Genomic DNA, 16,703 nt, shown 5'->3' with positions numbered 1-16,703 from the left:
TTGGAATGCTATTTTTAGCATTCTAACAAACATACTTTCTATGTAAGTACATATATAAGTATATAACAAACTGGATGCATAACAGCATCCAGGTCTTTCATATTTCATATTATATTCAAGACTCAAAGAGAGGCTGAATGATTTTGTTTGATTATTGACATACTTAATTTAGCCTGTGGAAGAGAATTTGAACCTATTATTTTTGTCCATGATTGAAAGCTAGAAGAAATTTTCAAGATCTTCTCTCTTCTAGCTGGTATGTATTGTAGGCCCTATAATTAAAAATTATCATTGAAGAAAAGGAGAGGAGATTGATATATATAATTGTTTAATTCAGGTTTACTGAGGTTCCAGATATAAACTTTGGATATTTTTAATCATCGTTTACAAAATTAGCAGTTCATTAGCTTTTTGCATTGCAGAGGATTTTTGGCCAGTGTTTATTAATTCAAGTTCATATTATCCAGGAACTTTTTACTCATTTCCTATCCTGGGCTAACTAGAAATACTTGAAAGACATAAGCCTTTGGACACCTTCATCAAGTCATAAAATCTTGTTTGGAGATCTACAACTTGAAAAAGTGCATTTTTGAGGGGGTTGTTTTTAGTTTTTAAAAAGTTGTTCATATGTAGTTAAAATATCCTTTCTTATTCTTTTTCTCTCTTTCAGGTCAAGATGATGTTTTCAAGTGCCTTGGGGAGAATATCCTTCAGAATGCGTTTGATGGTTACAATGCATGTATCTTTGCCTATGGACAGACTGGTAATGTTAAATAATACATACTTTTTTAAGCTTTATTTTTTTTATTTAAAAAAAATTTTTTTTTTCAACGTTTATTTATTTTTGGGACAGAGAGAGACAGAGCATGAACAGGGGAGGGGCAGAGAGAGAGGGAGACACAGAATCGGAAACAGGCTCCAGGCTCTGAGCCATCAGCCCAGAGCCTGACGCGGGGCTCGAACTCACGGACCGCAAGATCGTGACCTGGCTGAAGTCGGACGCTTAACCGACTGCGCCACCCGGGCGCCCCACTTTTTTAAGCTTTAAAGACCATAACAGAGAAAGTAACAAAGATAATACATATTGTTAGCATCTTATCAGTTACAATTGATAAGGAACATTTTGAATTCTGTACTTCTGTGGTTAACAGGAAAGAAAATCTATATAAAGTGAAGGAGTCACTCTTATAAGGGTATGTTGCATAGGTTGTCCAATTGAAAACTAGTCTTTGTGGAAGAATGGTTCTGGGAGCACCTGGGTGGCTCAGTCATTTGAGCGCCGACTCTTGATTTCGGCTCAGGTCATGATCTTATGTGAGATCAAGCTCCATGTTGGGCTCTGCACTAACAGCATGGAACTGGCTTGGGATTCTTTCTCTCCCTCTCTCTCTGCCCCTCCCCTACTTTCTCTCTCTCTCAAAATAAATAAATAAACATTAAAAAAATTAGAATGGTTGTGATATTTTTAAGAGCCAGTATATGATGTGGTTAAAAGAGCACAGATTCTGAGCCAGGGTAGCCCAGCTCCAGCCCAGCTCCTATGAAACTTACACCTCAGTTTTCTTATCTGTAAAATGTTGGTAAGTGTAAGCCTTCCTTATAGGGTTGTCACAATTAGTTAACATCAAAAACTTACAGAAAAAGCCTGGTACTTAAGAAGTGGTGTATTGGTTTGAGATATTATGATAATGATAAATGTCAAGTGATAAAAGCAGCAATTTGTAGAATTAAAAATATGTTTATAAAAGCATTGCTACTAAAGAAGGAATAAGAGTTATACTTAAGTTAGGACTATGCATGATTTAATGTTTTCCTTTCTATTTTCCTGTGTTTTCTAAATTTTCTTTAATGAATATGTATTTTTGGTACAATGGAGAAAATAATTTTATAGTAGAGAAAGAAGATTACTCTGGTTTTTACACTGTTGCCAAAGGGTAGTAAGTTAATTTGCTCTGGGGCCTATAGGGATAATGTGTATTTTTTGTGCTGTGATTAGTGGTTGGAAACAGTCACAGTAGTATTCATCATATGGATCTTCCCAGTTAATTTTAGAAAACTAGTTAGACCTCACTTTTTTTCAGTTGTTTTAGGTAATTTTTTTAAAGTATGAAGATGGTTAAATTATGTTTTTATTTTCTTCCTAAAAGGTGCTTATTTTATTTATTTTGAAAGAGAGAAAGCGTGCATGCGCAGGGCAGTGGGGGCAGAGAGAGAGGGAGAGAGAGAATGCTAAGCAGGCTCCACGCTGTCAGCTTGAAGCCTGAGGCAGGGCTCAGTCCCATGAGCTGTGAGATCACTACCTGAACTGAAATCAAGAGTTGGATGCTCAACCAGCTGAGCCACCCAGGCTCCCCAAAAGTGTTTACTTTAGATTTTACATGTGTAATAGGAAAGCTTCCATATTTGGTTAGTCTTAGCATTATACTTGGTATATTTCTTATTTTATTTTGGGCATTTTACTAAGTGCTATAATTTATTATGAGCAATGGAATGGGAGTTATGTATTTAAACTTCTCAGAGACAGTAATAACTATGATTTCCACTTTATAGGATCTGGAAAATCTTATACCATGATGGGCACAGCCGACCAACCTGGATTAATTCCAAGACTTTGCAGTGGACTCTTTGAACGAACTCAGAAAGAGGAAAATGAAGAGCAGAGTTTTAAAGTAGAAGTGTCCTATATGGAAATTTATAATGAAAAAGTTAGAGACCTTCTTGATCCCAAAGGGTAAAGGACTTTGAAACTTTAATGTTATAGCATTAAGGACTAAAACAGACTTCTAAATTGACTTAAGTGAATTTTTTTATATTGAACTCTGGTAGAGTTCTTTGTGCTTTTATCTGTTTATCTAGTTATTGTCCTTGTGACTGTGTTTTCAGTCACATTGAGCAGCTTCCTGCAGTCAATTCTGGGTTTTGAGTTCAGGGCTGAGTTGGGGAGGGAAGTATTGTTGAGCCACATGTATTTGCCTCATACTGCCTTTTTTCACATACATCCAAAGCCACAAACAAAAAATACTCAATGAAAATTAAGTTGCTTAGTATCATGAGGGACTGGTATCCTTAATCAGGTGGAGTTTCTTTCTTTTCTTTCTTTTATAAAAGGCCAAGAAATTTCAGGTCATTAGCCATTTTTTCTTTGCTTGCTGAGAAGGGCATAATCAGAGATTTGAAACCTGGACTTTAGGATAGTTAATTTTAAAGATCCCCAGAGAAAAAGAATGTCCCATTTTATGGCATAGACTTTGAAAGAGAAGTGGTTTGAAAGTATTAGAAAGCCTTAGAAAATGCTGTTCTCACTCTGCAGTCATAACTGAACCTAATGAGGAAGATAAGTATCTGAGGAAATCTATCCATTGCACAGTTTTCTGAGTCAGATTTTAAGGAAGTGCAACAATGGTGAAAAAGAAACAGATAATAACCACAGCATGTGGTTTATAGATGTGAGAACAGTGTTTATAAGGTCAAAGAGCCACATGAACTGAGGCTTATAATGTGGAGTTACAAGGGGATGCATAATTATGCTTGGATGAAGAAGATGATCAAAAAAAGGTGGTCTTAGAAGCAGTGAATCATAGTGATGCTCAGTCGTAAGAAAACGTGTCAATCCCTCACTGGTATCTGTTTTCTTTGTCAAAGGTAATGATCTTCAGTCCTTTCACAATGACATTCAATTGGCACTTAGTGTTTCTCTGTAAAACTTAACATTTAGGGGCGCCTGAGTGGCTCAGTTGGTTAAGTGTGTGACATCGGCTCAGGTCATGATCTCACAGTTCATGAGTTCGAGCCCCGTGTCGGGCTCTGTGCTGACAGCTCAGAGCCTAGAGCCTGCTTTGGATTCTGTGTCTCCCTCTTTCTCTGCCCCTCCCCCAGTCATTCTCTCTCTCTCTCTCTCTCTCTCTCTCAAAAATAAATAAACATTAAAAAAAAAAAACCTTAACATTTATTGAATGATCATTATTACATGCCGAGCACTAGGCAAGTTGTAAAGGAAGATCTCACAGTGTGGACAGAATGAGAGTTTTGGAAACAAGTAATTATAATACAGTGCAGTGATGCTTTTAAATTATGAAGGAGGCTTATATAAAATAGGTGAGGGGAAAGAGGGAATGAGGAGAAGGGAAGAGTCCATGAAGAGTACTGGATGATTTTTGTGCTGAGTAGCAGTTTGTCCATTGAGAAGTTAGGTGAGAACCATTCAGGCATAGGGAACAGCCTATGCTAAAAGGATGGAGGTATAAGACATCACTTGCTTGGAGAGTGACCCCACTGTCCAGGGTGGCTGGAGGACCCTGAGCATGGCTGGAGGGCACTGAGCATGAAAGTCTAAACAGGGAACTAAAGGAGGCCAGAGGTAGGAAGGTTCTAGCTTAAGTACCCACATCTTGCTGAATACTGTGTCCTTGTACTTTTTCTGCATCTTCACCTCAGTGAAGAGCATCACTTTCTTTGAGATCCCAAAGTTCTTCTTGCCAGGAATTCTTAGCTGACTTTGTATTCCACATTGCTTGTGTGCAATAGTTCCAACTTTTATCCAGTTTGCCTGGAGTCTTTAATAATTTCTTATGTTTGTCTTGTATATAGTTAGTATTTAACACATAGGCTTGGGGTTCACATAGCTCTGCATCTGGGTCCCTCTAATTGTTACCTATTAAGCAAATTTCGTATGCTTTCTAGGCCTCATTTGTACAGAGGGGATGATAATATTACATAATATTGCAGAGGGCTGTTGTGAAGATTGGCTGGGATGATACACCTGAGGTCTTAGAACAGTTACATTGTAAGTGCTCAGTTAGCTGCTGTTGTCTCTCCATGAAAGTTTCTTGAGGATTTTTGTAATGTTTCTGAAGAGTTGAAGTGAATAGAATTAAAAACTCTAAAAGTGATCCCTTTTAAGTGAAAGACTGTCTGAGAGAACTTAGTTTTTTAAATCAAGTACTGATTTTATGAATTCAGTATCTGTGTGTAATGATGTAATTATGTTGTTTTATACTCAGGAGGTAATAGAGTACACATTATCTTTAAAAGAAAAGAAAAATTAAAGGAAAAAGTTATAGTATATCTTGAGATCAGAATTAAGTCAAATATTTGTTCTATATTTACTTCATGTACAGTTCTATAGTGGTAAGTGAAATTTTTGGTGGTTGATCCTAGGGTGCTAGAGGATTCCAAATCATTAGAAAATCAGTACATAAAATAAGAATCACTTGTAATCTCATCAGCAACAAATATTCTTTTTTTCATTGTAATGTTTATATTTAAAAAATTTTTTAATGTTTATTTTTGAGAGGTGGGGGAGGGGCAGAGGGGGGCGGGGACACAGAATTCGAAGCAGGCTCCAGGCTGTGTGCTGTGAGCACAGAGCCTGATGAAGAGCTGGAACCCATGAACTGTGAGATCATGACCTGAGCCGAAGTCAGACGCTTAACCTACTGAGCCACTCAGGTGCCCCATTGTATTGTTTATATTTTTTAAGGAGCTTTTTTGAGAGAGAATTCATGTACTATACAATCATCAACAAATATTCTTAATGTTTTTTGGTTGATGTATTAAGTATGCTGTATGTTCTAGGTTTTGGCAGATTCCCCTTACGGGGTTTATTAGTTCTTTGTTTTAAGTGGTATTTATTTATTTTTTAATCATGAATAAGTATTTAATTATACTGAATCCTTTTCACTGCATTTATTGAAATGATTGTGTTTTGTTCCCCATTTAGTCTATCAGTCTAGTGTGATAATGGGCATGAATCAGTGTTAAAAAAACCTAGCAGCCCTGGGATCAGCCTAATGTTACATTTTTAAATCATGATTAAATTCAGTGTATTGGCTTGTTTGTTTTTATTCATGACTGAGATTGGTCTGAGCTTTCTTGCACAGTTAACATTTATTGAGTTCTGTTCTTTGTACCACTTTCTGTGAAATGACAAGTAGATTGTTTGTATTTATTTGACTCTGCATTCTTTGTGGTAGGAAATAGACATCCCACAGTGTACCCTTTTGAGTGATGTGATATTTTACCACATTATGAAGTTTTTCTTACCAGTCAAGATTTTAAATTTTGGTTTAGATTCTTCTTGAATCAAGTTAGTTGGTTCTTTTTACTTGGGATCTTTATTGAATTCAGTGTATATTTTTATGGAGGATGATTGAGTCCTTTTAAAAACACGTTATTGTTTTAAAATTCTTTCTTTTTAATGAGCAGAAGTCGTCAAACGTTAAAAGTCAGAGAGCACAGTGTGTTGGGACCCTATGTCGATGGACTTTCTAAACTGGCTGTCACAAGCTACAAGGTAATAACATCCTTTATGTAAACTGCTTACAGTCACTGTAGCAAATTACTTCTTGTTTAAATTGTGATGATGATTTTTCTTGAAATTTAAAAAAATTACAGTAGTATTACTTAAAAGCTACTTTTTACAAAAATCTGTCTTGAAAAGCTGTGTATGGCTATTAGGACAGTTTAATTTTGAGAGAAGGTTATACACATTTGCCAAGCATACCTGGTCATCTGTTGTGAGATACATATTTTTTCATATTTTATGAACTCTAAAATTGTGATATTCCTTATGGTTACATCTTAAAATTATAAATGGCAGCATTTTTCTTCCCTAGCAGTACATAAAATAATGAAGTTGCTTATGATTTCATTGATTTAGTGAAATAAAATATATGAATTGGGTAGTTGGAATTCAAAGTCTGTTTCTAATTTGAGAGGATCACGCATTGGTCTTTTATTCTCTTCATTTTCCAACTTCACACTTCTGCTTTGTGTGGATCCATCAGGCTTTGTGTGTTGGGGAAATGGGGGTGGAGTGAGATGCTGTGATGTCATGTACCTTGGATTAAGAGTCACAGAATATTGATCTGGTGATACTTAATCCTATTGTGTGACTCTTGTATGACTTTGGATTCATCTACCTCACTAAAAGCCTCTTTGTCACAAGTTATAAAACGGAAATTAGTTGTATTGTCTTGAGTATATTATGTGGTAGGCCCATTTGGTTTTTTTTGTTCTTTAATCAGTTCTGTCATTTGGTCAATGATACTTCATTTAGTAGGTGTTAGTTACTTCATTTGGTTAACATCTATTGAACATCTATCATGTGCCAGACATTGTACTAGGTGCTGAGGATATAAAAAATGAATGAGATGGTCCATCCGCTCAAGATACTTGTAGATGTTATTATAAAGGTATTCTGAAACAACATGACTAAGAGCAATGAGAAATTCTTGTCTAGGATTAGTAGTTTGGAGGAGGGGGATACCTAACTTAAATGAATATGTAGGTGTCTGGGGAGGGTGGAGTCTAGGAAGACTTCCTGGAGGAGATCAAATGAGATAATGCATGTGAAAAGTCTTTGAGAAACCTAGGGTATTAATGTTAGTAAGTATTGTTATTTTAATAATGATTATTTGAGGACTTATTTATACAACACTGGAGAGAGATCAAGATGTTTTTGAATGCTCAGAGGAGATTGGAAAGTGACAAGAGACATTTTGCTTGTTTAAAAAATTTAAAGGCTCAGGGCACCTGGGTGGCTCAGTCAGTTGAACTTCTGACTTTGGCTCAGGTCATGATCTCATGGTTCATGAGTTTGAGCCTCACATCAGGCTCGCTACTATCAGCCTGTCAGTGGAGAGCCCACTTATGATCCTCTATCCCTTTCTCTTTCTGGCCTTCCCCCTCTTGTGTGCACGTGCTCTCTCTCTGTAGAAAAAAAAAAAGGACTCAATACAGAGTTTATGCATGAGACAACAAATTAGAGGCCAATGAATAAGTGTAGGTTAAATAGGCTGAAGCTTTTACATTAAGTCTCAGGATGGTCAGATTTAATAGATCTAAAAAATTTTGAATGTTTCTTTTTGTGTTGAATTTTCCATTTTGGTGCTTACTTAAACTTCTCTTTATAGTTAATGTTTCTACTTTGAGGGTTTTTATTTGTCATATAGAATTTTTCCTTAAACATTATTCTTTTTCATTGCTATGGTAAAATAGAAAATTATGATTTTCAAAGTTTTTTCTATATATGTGTCAGTTAGGATTGTGTTGGCTGCAAGTAACAGGAAAATATAATAGGATTTAAGTTCTTTAGAATGTGAATTGTTATCTATTTTGTTCATTATTTTCAGTATTCAAAATGCACTAGCATCTAATAGGTGACTTCAATATATATTTAAATGAATAAATGAAAGAATGAATGGTGAGAGGGCTGATATAGTGGCTCCAAGATGCTGTTAGGGACCTAGATTCCTTCCAGCTTTCCACATAGAGCCAGCTCTGTAGTAATACCCTTATTCTCATAGTTCAAAATCTTAGCTCTTAGAACCAAGATGTGACAGCATGCCTACTCCCTTTAAGGAGAATTCCCAGATGACTTTACATCTCATTCACTAAAACTTAGTCCTATGGCCAGACTGAGCTGCAAGGGCATCTGGGAAATATAGTCTCTTAGTTCCACGGCAAGGTGCTTAGCTAAAATTTGGGTTCCTTTACTAGAAAGAAAAGGAGATGGGGTAAGAGGAGACAACTAGTCAACTCTTTCATACATACATCTTTCTTGTTCCTCATTAAAATTCTTGTAAGGTAGATAATATTATAGCTCTGTACTGTTATTTATGAAACTAGAATTCAGTTTGGTTAAGTAACTATTTTTAGAGCTTGTAACATTTAAAAAAATGAATATCCCATCCCATGATCTTTCAAGTGCATCTTGCCGTCTCCTTTTAGCAGTAATGGCAACGAAGTAGTAAATCTGTGCAGACATTCATTTCTTGATGTCTCAGTTTTCAGAAACAGGTCTGGTATAATACACACTAACATGGGTGACGCAGCACTGCTATGCCTGTGTGAAGGGTTTAGACTCATTTTTGTTTGTTGCTTATTCATATGATCTAATTTAACAATTGTCTTCTGTTGCTTCTGTCATTAAAGAAACTAAATTTTTTGAAATTTCTAGATTAGATGAGGGGTGGCATTGTATGTTTGTCCATCTTGTGGGTCTCCACCCATGGCTTCTAAACTTTCCTAATTCTCAAAGCTGCTACTTTATTTGGCATCTACAGAAAATAAATGTGGTTTTTTTTTTAGTTTTCAGAGACAGCATTGGCTATTTTACTCTGTTGGGCTTAGTGTTCACTGAAAAACAAAGTGTAGATGTGTAAACTCCAAATGTGGTTGTCTGAGTAGTGATACTTGTAATGAATTTCATAGGATAGCAGAGTTTTATTTGACAATGCAATGTGTATCTATGACTTGTTTCCACTTAGGATATTGAGTCTTTGATGTCTGAGGGTAACAAGTCTCGTACAGTTGCTGCCACGAACATGAATGAGGAGAGCAGTCGATCCCATGCAGTCTTCAAAATCACCCTTACCCATACTTTATATGATGTGAAGTCTGGGGTAGGTATTCAGATGCCTGACCTTTTTGTTTGTTTGTTTGTTTAATATTTTAAAAGTGGATCACGATTTATCTTACTCTATTCCTTCAAGTGTCATATAACTTAGAATCCTAGCTAGACATGGGTATGAATTAGGAGTCAGCAAGAAACAGAAGCCACTGTAGATTAACAGAAAGGGATTTAACAGAGGGAATTGGGTGATTACAGCGTTGTTAGAACACCTGAGGGGGAGTGGGCTCTAGAGTAAATCTCTAGGAATGATCACACAGATCTCACCCATCAAGGTGAGGCTACCACCAGGGCTGTGAGATCCAGGCATGCTCAGTAGCAGTGATCTAGGCCATAGGAGTTAATGAAGCTGCCTCTTAGTGACCTGGAAGCTGGAGAATGTAAGCTGAGACACTTGTAGAAACCCTCATATTTCTGTGATCCTGCTTGCCAGCAGAAAACAGCCAAAACAGTCCGGGGGATGACCTCTACTTTACTTCTCCTTTCCAAATCTGAAGCACATGTATCTGCTTGACAGAACCTAAGTCACATCATGAACCCTGGCTGTAAGGGAATCTGAAAAATGTAGTTTTTAGCCCCATCCTGTCCAACTAAAGGAACGTGGAACAGAAGTTAAACATGCTGATGGTTCACGGTCTCTGCCACAGAATTTTTTGAGCTTTAAACTTTGATGGCTGACTGCAGAAGCTAATGTTAACTCTAGCTAATTTAGTAGAGATTCTTTTGAAATGTTCTCTTCTGCTAAACAGCTAAGTATTAGAAGGAATAAACTATACTGGGGAAATTGTACTATAAAAGTATCGGATTTGTAGAGTAATGTTTTGAATACTTGGTTTTGAAGCTTATGAAGAGTAAACAGAGCCAGAGATGTATATGCTTCCACCATACTGAAACTTTTCTTGGTTTACTACTTACTTTTTATGTGAATATTTGCATATTTTATTATGATGCCTTTCCCCCCACCCCAGCAAATCAGTTTCAAATGCCAGAAGCTAAAATAATCATGCTGGCAAAATGCTAGATTTTGGTAAGATTTTCATTTGCTGAAAGCATATTTTTCTTTTTTTTGCCATCACAGCAAGATTAGTGTAACAACAAAGAGTTCTTTGTTTTCTGTTTCCTTTTCAGCATAAAACAAAAAACATACTGATGACTTTTTTTTTAAACCAAAAGTACTTTTGATTTGGGAAGCCGAATATCCTCTTGTTAGCAACATAGTTTATTTGTGGAAATAAATATAAATATGTATATTAAAGAAAAGTTTTAAAAAATAATTCAGTCTGGGGGGTGCCTGGGTGGCTCAGTCAGTTAAGCATCTGATTTCGGCTCAGGTCATGATCTCACGGTTTGTGAGTTTGAGCCCCACATCAGGCTCTGTGCTGACAGCTCAGAGCCTGGAGCCTGCTTCCAATTCTGTGTCTCCCTCTCTCTCTGCCCTTCTCTTGCTCTGACTCTCTCCCTCTCAAAAATAAATAAACATTAAAAGAAAAAAAAGATCCAGTCTGTAGATTTGGGCATTGCTTTCCCACATTTCTTGTATTTCTGCTGAAGTATAAAATATGTGTTATGTGTGTGATTATATTACAGAACATTTTTGATAAAGGACATATCAATATATGTGTATATATATATAATAACTAGAAAAATATGTAAGTTTATACTTGAAACTATGAAGTAAGGGAATTATTATATATAAATAATATGAAAAACTTAAGCAAGTGTTGGGTTTTTGAGAGACCCCATTATATAAAATTTTAATTTTTTTTTTTTTACATCAGTAAGAATTGCAAATATTTTCCTTCAGGGTTATTGGTACATATTTGTGAAATTTTAAACAACTTTATATCATTAAAATTTATATTTTACAAGTGCCGTCATATGAAAATTTTATTGGGCTCCCTTCAAATATCCCATTTTGGGGGCACTATTTTTCTGAGGCAGCTTTCACTCTTGTCTGAATTAGTAAAGCCGTGAATATTTTGTGTGTATCTATCTACTACTAGACTGGACAGTTCTCTTACACTGTTTTATGTGAGCACAAGATAATTTTGAAATAACAGTAAATGTTTTAATAAAGGATTTAGATAATAAAATCATTCGGTAGAGATGTAGCATTTTCTGTATTCTTTAACTGTTTATAAGTGTTTGTTGACTTACTTTGTAGACATCTGGAGAGAAAGTGGGCAAACTGAGCTTGGTTGACTTAGCTGGCAGCGAGCGGGCAACGAAAACTGGAGCCGCAGGGGACAGGTTGAAGGAGGGGAGCAACATCAACAAGTAAGTTTTCCAGAAGCTTACTTTTATTACTTTACTGACTTAAGAGCCAAATGGGGAACTTCTGTGGTTATTAAAAGAATAAGGTTCTGGAATTATTGAGGCTATATTGAATAAATAATTGAGAATTTTTTCATATATATATACTTTTTTCAAATATATATCTATATTTATATAGACATAGATATTTATGGGCCCAAGCATATTTTATGTTTTGTTGAGATGTCTAATGGGGCTGAAGAGCACAGTCAAGTCAGAGGTTTCTCAAGAGCAGCCCTACTGAGATTTGGGGTGATTCTTTGTCCCAGGGACTGTTCTTTTGTGTTGTAGGATGTTTAGCAGCATCCCTGGCCTTACTCACTAGATGGCAGTAGTACCTGCCACCTCTCTTCTCCCACCCCCAGTTGTAACAACCCAAACATATCTGTGGACATTGCCAGCTGCTCCCTGTTTGGGGCACAGTAGCCCTCCACGGGAGAACCACTGGTCTAAGCTATGGAAAAGCTGTTGAGACATCTCAGCCTGGGTGTCACGGTCTGAGCAAACATCAACCTGTGTACTAGCCACGTTGAGCTTTTCCTTTTATGACTGTTGTGGTGCTTATTTGTACCAAGAAGCCAGGGTTTTATAAAGTAATATTTTGTGTACCAATTCCTTTAAATGGTTATATTTTCTACCTCAAGCTAAATTATTAGCTCCTGTGGGCAGGAATCCAGAAGGAAACACAGTGAAAGTCACTAACTGGAGATCATAAAAGACCATCATCCAGATGCTATGTTGTTATTGTATATTGAATATATGAATGATATTGTGTGTGATATATTTATAGATATATATGACATAGATAGATACACTGACACACATATATAAATGTTTTTGCCTTATACTAAGTTTTAATTAATTGTATTGTGTTTGTGGCTTCCTTTCTTAAAGATATGTGGTGTTTGTATCTTATCTTAACCTAAAGGTTTACAGCTCATGTTGCTATTTACAAAAATGAAAAAAAATAATGGAGCTAAGCAATTTAATTGCTTGCAGTAGTATTAGAAGGATATTAGCTTTTAGAGTTCATGGGTTTTTAAACTGAGCAACAAAATGCTGATGGCAGTGCTGTTCTAATGCAGGTACGAGGCATCTTGATGTTCAGTTTTGTGCTAAAATATGATACTTAATATACTCAGTTTTTTATGGTTATTCCGGTTTGTTGCACCATGCAGGTCCCTCACGACCCTCGGTCTCGTTATCTCAGCCCTAGCAGATCAGAGTGCTGGCAAAAACAAGAATAAATTTGTTCCATATCGTGACTCAGTTCTCACTTGGCTGCTCAAAGTAAGCTCCCCACTCCCCCACCCCCATCCTTTCTGTTGTACTCTTAGTGGTTGGTAGAAAGGAAGAGAAGAGTAGATTGTTAATTCCTCCCAATTACCATTTCTTCTAATAATGTTCAAGTTTAAAATCTTACATGATAATCATAGTTTCAGTAGATTAAGCACCTGATTCATCAGAATCTGGAAGCAATGGGATTTAGGGCACACTGAATCACACAGTTGCCTCTGAGATTTTGGGGTGTAGCAGAAGGACCTCCTGCTAATCTGATAGCCTAGTGAGTCATAGGAAAGGATTTCCACTGTCTTATGGACTCAGCTGGACTACTCTGTCTTTCTCACAGACTCCTTTTGTTTGACTGACATTTTGGACCTTGTTTTTCTGTTTAACATCAAGACTACTCATGATCATTTTAATTTACTTTCAGCTTAGGTGTTGTTTAAGGATACAGAGTAGAGCACACAGTCATTAATTTGTTAATTGACTTAGTATGTGTAAGATAGATGGAAATGAGAAAGAAAAAAGACTATGGAGTGCTATGAGGAGAATGTAAAGAAATACAAGAGAGAGAGAATAAGCAGGGGAGGGGCACATAGAGATGGAGAGAGAGAATCCCAAGTAGGCTTTATGCTGCCAGTGCAGAGCCCAACATGGAACTCAATCTCAGGAACCATGAGATCATGATTTGAGCCAAAATCAAGAGTGAGACGCTTAACCAACTGAGCCACCTAGGCAGGCGCCCCTCCCTGTAGTCCTCTTGGAGGTGTCATGGTGAATTGGCTATGGGACTGGGAGCTAGAGGATTGAAAATCCAGTGACAGTTTAACTCTGTATAGAGTTACCAACCTAGAACAAAATATTTTACCTAATACTTTTTCTTTCTATTTTTTTAAAATAAAAAAATAATTTTATGAGCTCTGTTTAGTTTTGTGATAGGTTATTCTGTCACTGATCAAGACTTTATTGAACACCTGTTGCTCACTGTGCTAGGAGTTGAGAATATAACACTTAGTATAGGACACAACTCCTTTTTTTGGCTGTTTTAAAATTTTATTTTATTTTTTATTTTAATTCCAGTGTAGTTAACATACAATGTTACATTAGTTTCAGGTGTACAATATAGTGATTCAACAATTCCATGCATCACCCAGTGCTCTTCACGACAAGTGCACCTCCTAATCCCCATACCATAATTCACCTCCCCACCCCTGTAACCATCAGTTTGTTCTTTATAGTTATGAGTCAGCTTCTTGGTTTGTCTCCCTCTCTCTCTTTTGTTGTTCCCTTTGCTTGTTTGTTTTGTTTCTTAAATTCCACATATGAGTGATATCATGCAGTATTTGTCTTTCCCTGACTGACTTATTTTTGCTTAGTATTATTCTCTGTAGCTCTATCCATGTCATTGAAAATGGCAAGATTTCATTCCTTTTCATGGCTGAATAATATTCCATTGTGTATATATACCACTTCTTTATCGATTCATCAGTTGATGGACACTTGGGCTGCTTTTGTAATTTGGCTATTGTAAAAAGTACTGCTATAAACACTGGGGTGCATGTATCCTTTTACATTAGTGTTTTTGTATTGTTTGGGTACATACCCAACAGTGGGATTTCTAGATTTTAGGGTACTTCTATTTTTAACTTTTTGAGGAACCTCCATACTTTTTCCAGTTTCTGCACCATTTTACATTCCACGAACAGTGCAAGAGGGTTCCTTTTTTTCCACATCCTCTCCAGCACTTATTATTTTTTTGTGTTTTTTATTTTAGCCATTCTGAAAGGTATGAAGTAATTTTAATTTGCATTTCCCTGATCATGAGTGATGTTGAGTACTTTTCATGTGTCTGTTGGCCATCTGGATTTCTTCTTTGGAGAAATGTCTGTTCATGTCTTCTGCCTATTTTCTGATTGGATTGTTCATTATTTATTTTTTTGGTGTTGATTTGTGTAAATTCTTTGTATATTTTGGATACTAACTCTTTATCACATAAGTCATTCGCAAATAATCTTCTTTCATTCAGTAGGTTGCCTTTCAGTTTCATTTACTGTTTCCTTCACTGTGCAGAAGCTTTTTATTTTGAAGTAGTCCTAATAGTTTATTTTTGCTTTTATTTCCCTTGCCTCCGGAGATATATCTAGACAGATGTTGCTATAGCCAATGTCACAGACATTTCTGTGCTCTCTTCTAGGATTTTGTTTTAAATTTTTTTAACGTTCATTTATTTTTGAGAGAGAGAGAGTGGGGGAGGGGCAGAGAGACAGAGGGATACATAGAATCTGAAGTAGGCTCCAGGCTCCAAGCTGTCAGCACAGAGCCCAATTTGGGGCTCAAACCCACAAACCATGATATCATGACCTGAGCTGAAGTCAGACGCTTAACCGACTGAGCCACCCAGGTGCCCCTCTTCTAGGATTTTTTATGGTTTCACCTCAATTAAAGGTGTTTTTAATCCATTTTGAATTTATTTTTGTGGGTGGTGTAAGATAAGTGGTCCAGTTTCATTCTGGACCACTCAGTTACATTTATTCAAATGTAGCTGACACCATTTGTTGAAGAGACTTTCTTTTTCCCATTGGATATTCTTTCCTGCTTTGTCGAAGATAAATTGACCATGTAATTGTGGGTTTATTTTTGGGTTTTCTGTTCCGCCTCATTGATCTATATGTCTGTTTTTGTGCCAGTACCATTATATTTTGATTTCTCCAGCCTTGTAATATAACTTGAAATTTGGAATTGTTTTCCAAAATTGCTGTGACTATTCAGGGTCTTTTGTGGTTCCATACAAATTTCAGGATTTTTTGTTATAGTTCTGTGAAAAACGCTATTAGTATTTTGATAGGGACTGCATTAAATGTGTAGACTGCTTTGGGTAGTATGGACATTTTAACAATATTTGTTTTTCCAAGGTGACACAACTTTTGACTTAGTCTATAACATGTTTTTAAAGGAAGCTGGGTTTTCTTCTATTTTTTACTCTCTCAAAAGGTTAGTGGTATTCATCTTTACTTTCTAGAACTCTGCACACCATTTGAGCATGCTTCGTTAAGTGAAACTGGCCACAGTGTAAAAAATCAGGTAGATTACTTCCATTGGCCAAAATGCAAAAAAAAATAATAATAATAATAAAAAAAAAAATAGAAATGTAAAACAAAAGAATAAACAAACATAATTTGATAATTAAAAAACACTTGTAGGGGCGCCTGGGTGGCGCAGTCGGTTAAGTGTCTGACTTCAGCCAGGTCACGATCTCGCGGTCTGTGAGTTCGAGCCCCGCGTCGGGCTCTGGGCTGATGGCTCAGAGCCTGGAGCCTGTTTCCGATTCTGTGTCTCCCTCTCTCTGCCCCTCCCCTGTTCATGCTCTGTCTCTCTCTGTCCCAAAAAAAAAAAAAAAAAAAAAAAAAACGTTGAAGAAAAAAAAATTAAAAAAAAAAAAACACTTGTAGATAGGTCTTGAATTTAAGGGGTATTACAAAACATTAATCATGCTGGTCATCAGTAATTAACCTTGAAATCTCATGTGTTTAATTTCCAGGAGACATTTTGATAAGATACTCATTTATTCCTCAGACTTTCCCACAGAAACGTTTCCTGATCATTCATGATTATTCCCTGGATGTGCCTGATTTAAAAGACATAATATTCATTGTCCTGTTTCAGTGTTACTACCTCAGTCCATTTAAACAAACAC

The 16,703-nt window shown here is 36.4% G+C and overlaps 1 protein-coding gene across 1 annotated transcript in view; it reads left to right on the top strand.

Moving 5' to 3' along the window:
* KIF13B (kinesin family member 13B) overlaps positions 1–16,703 on the top strand; it is a 202,983-nt gene that overhangs the window by 73,603 nt on the left and 112,677 nt on the right. Inside the window, exons 5-10 of the mRNA XM_023252641.2 lie at positions 671–763; positions 2,551–2,731; positions 6,205–6,292; positions 9,270–9,404; positions 11,577–11,689; positions 12,904–13,015. Coding sequence (XP_023108409.2) covers positions 671–763; positions 2,551–2,731; positions 6,205–6,292; positions 9,270–9,404; positions 11,577–11,689; positions 12,904–13,015 — 722 coding nt within the window. The remainder of the gene's footprint in view (positions 1–670; positions 764–2,550; positions 2,732–6,204; positions 6,293–9,269; positions 9,405–11,576; positions 11,690–12,903; positions 13,016–16,703) is intronic.

The sequence above is a fragment of the Felis catus genome, chromosome B1 (genome assembly GCF_018350175.1).
Source record: "Felis catus isolate Fca126 chromosome B1, F.catus_Fca126_mat1.0, whole genome shotgun sequence".
Taxonomy (NCBI): Eukaryota; Metazoa; Chordata; class Mammalia; order Carnivora; family Felidae; genus Felis; species Felis catus.
This window is presented reverse-complemented; position numbering and strand designations above follow the sequence as displayed.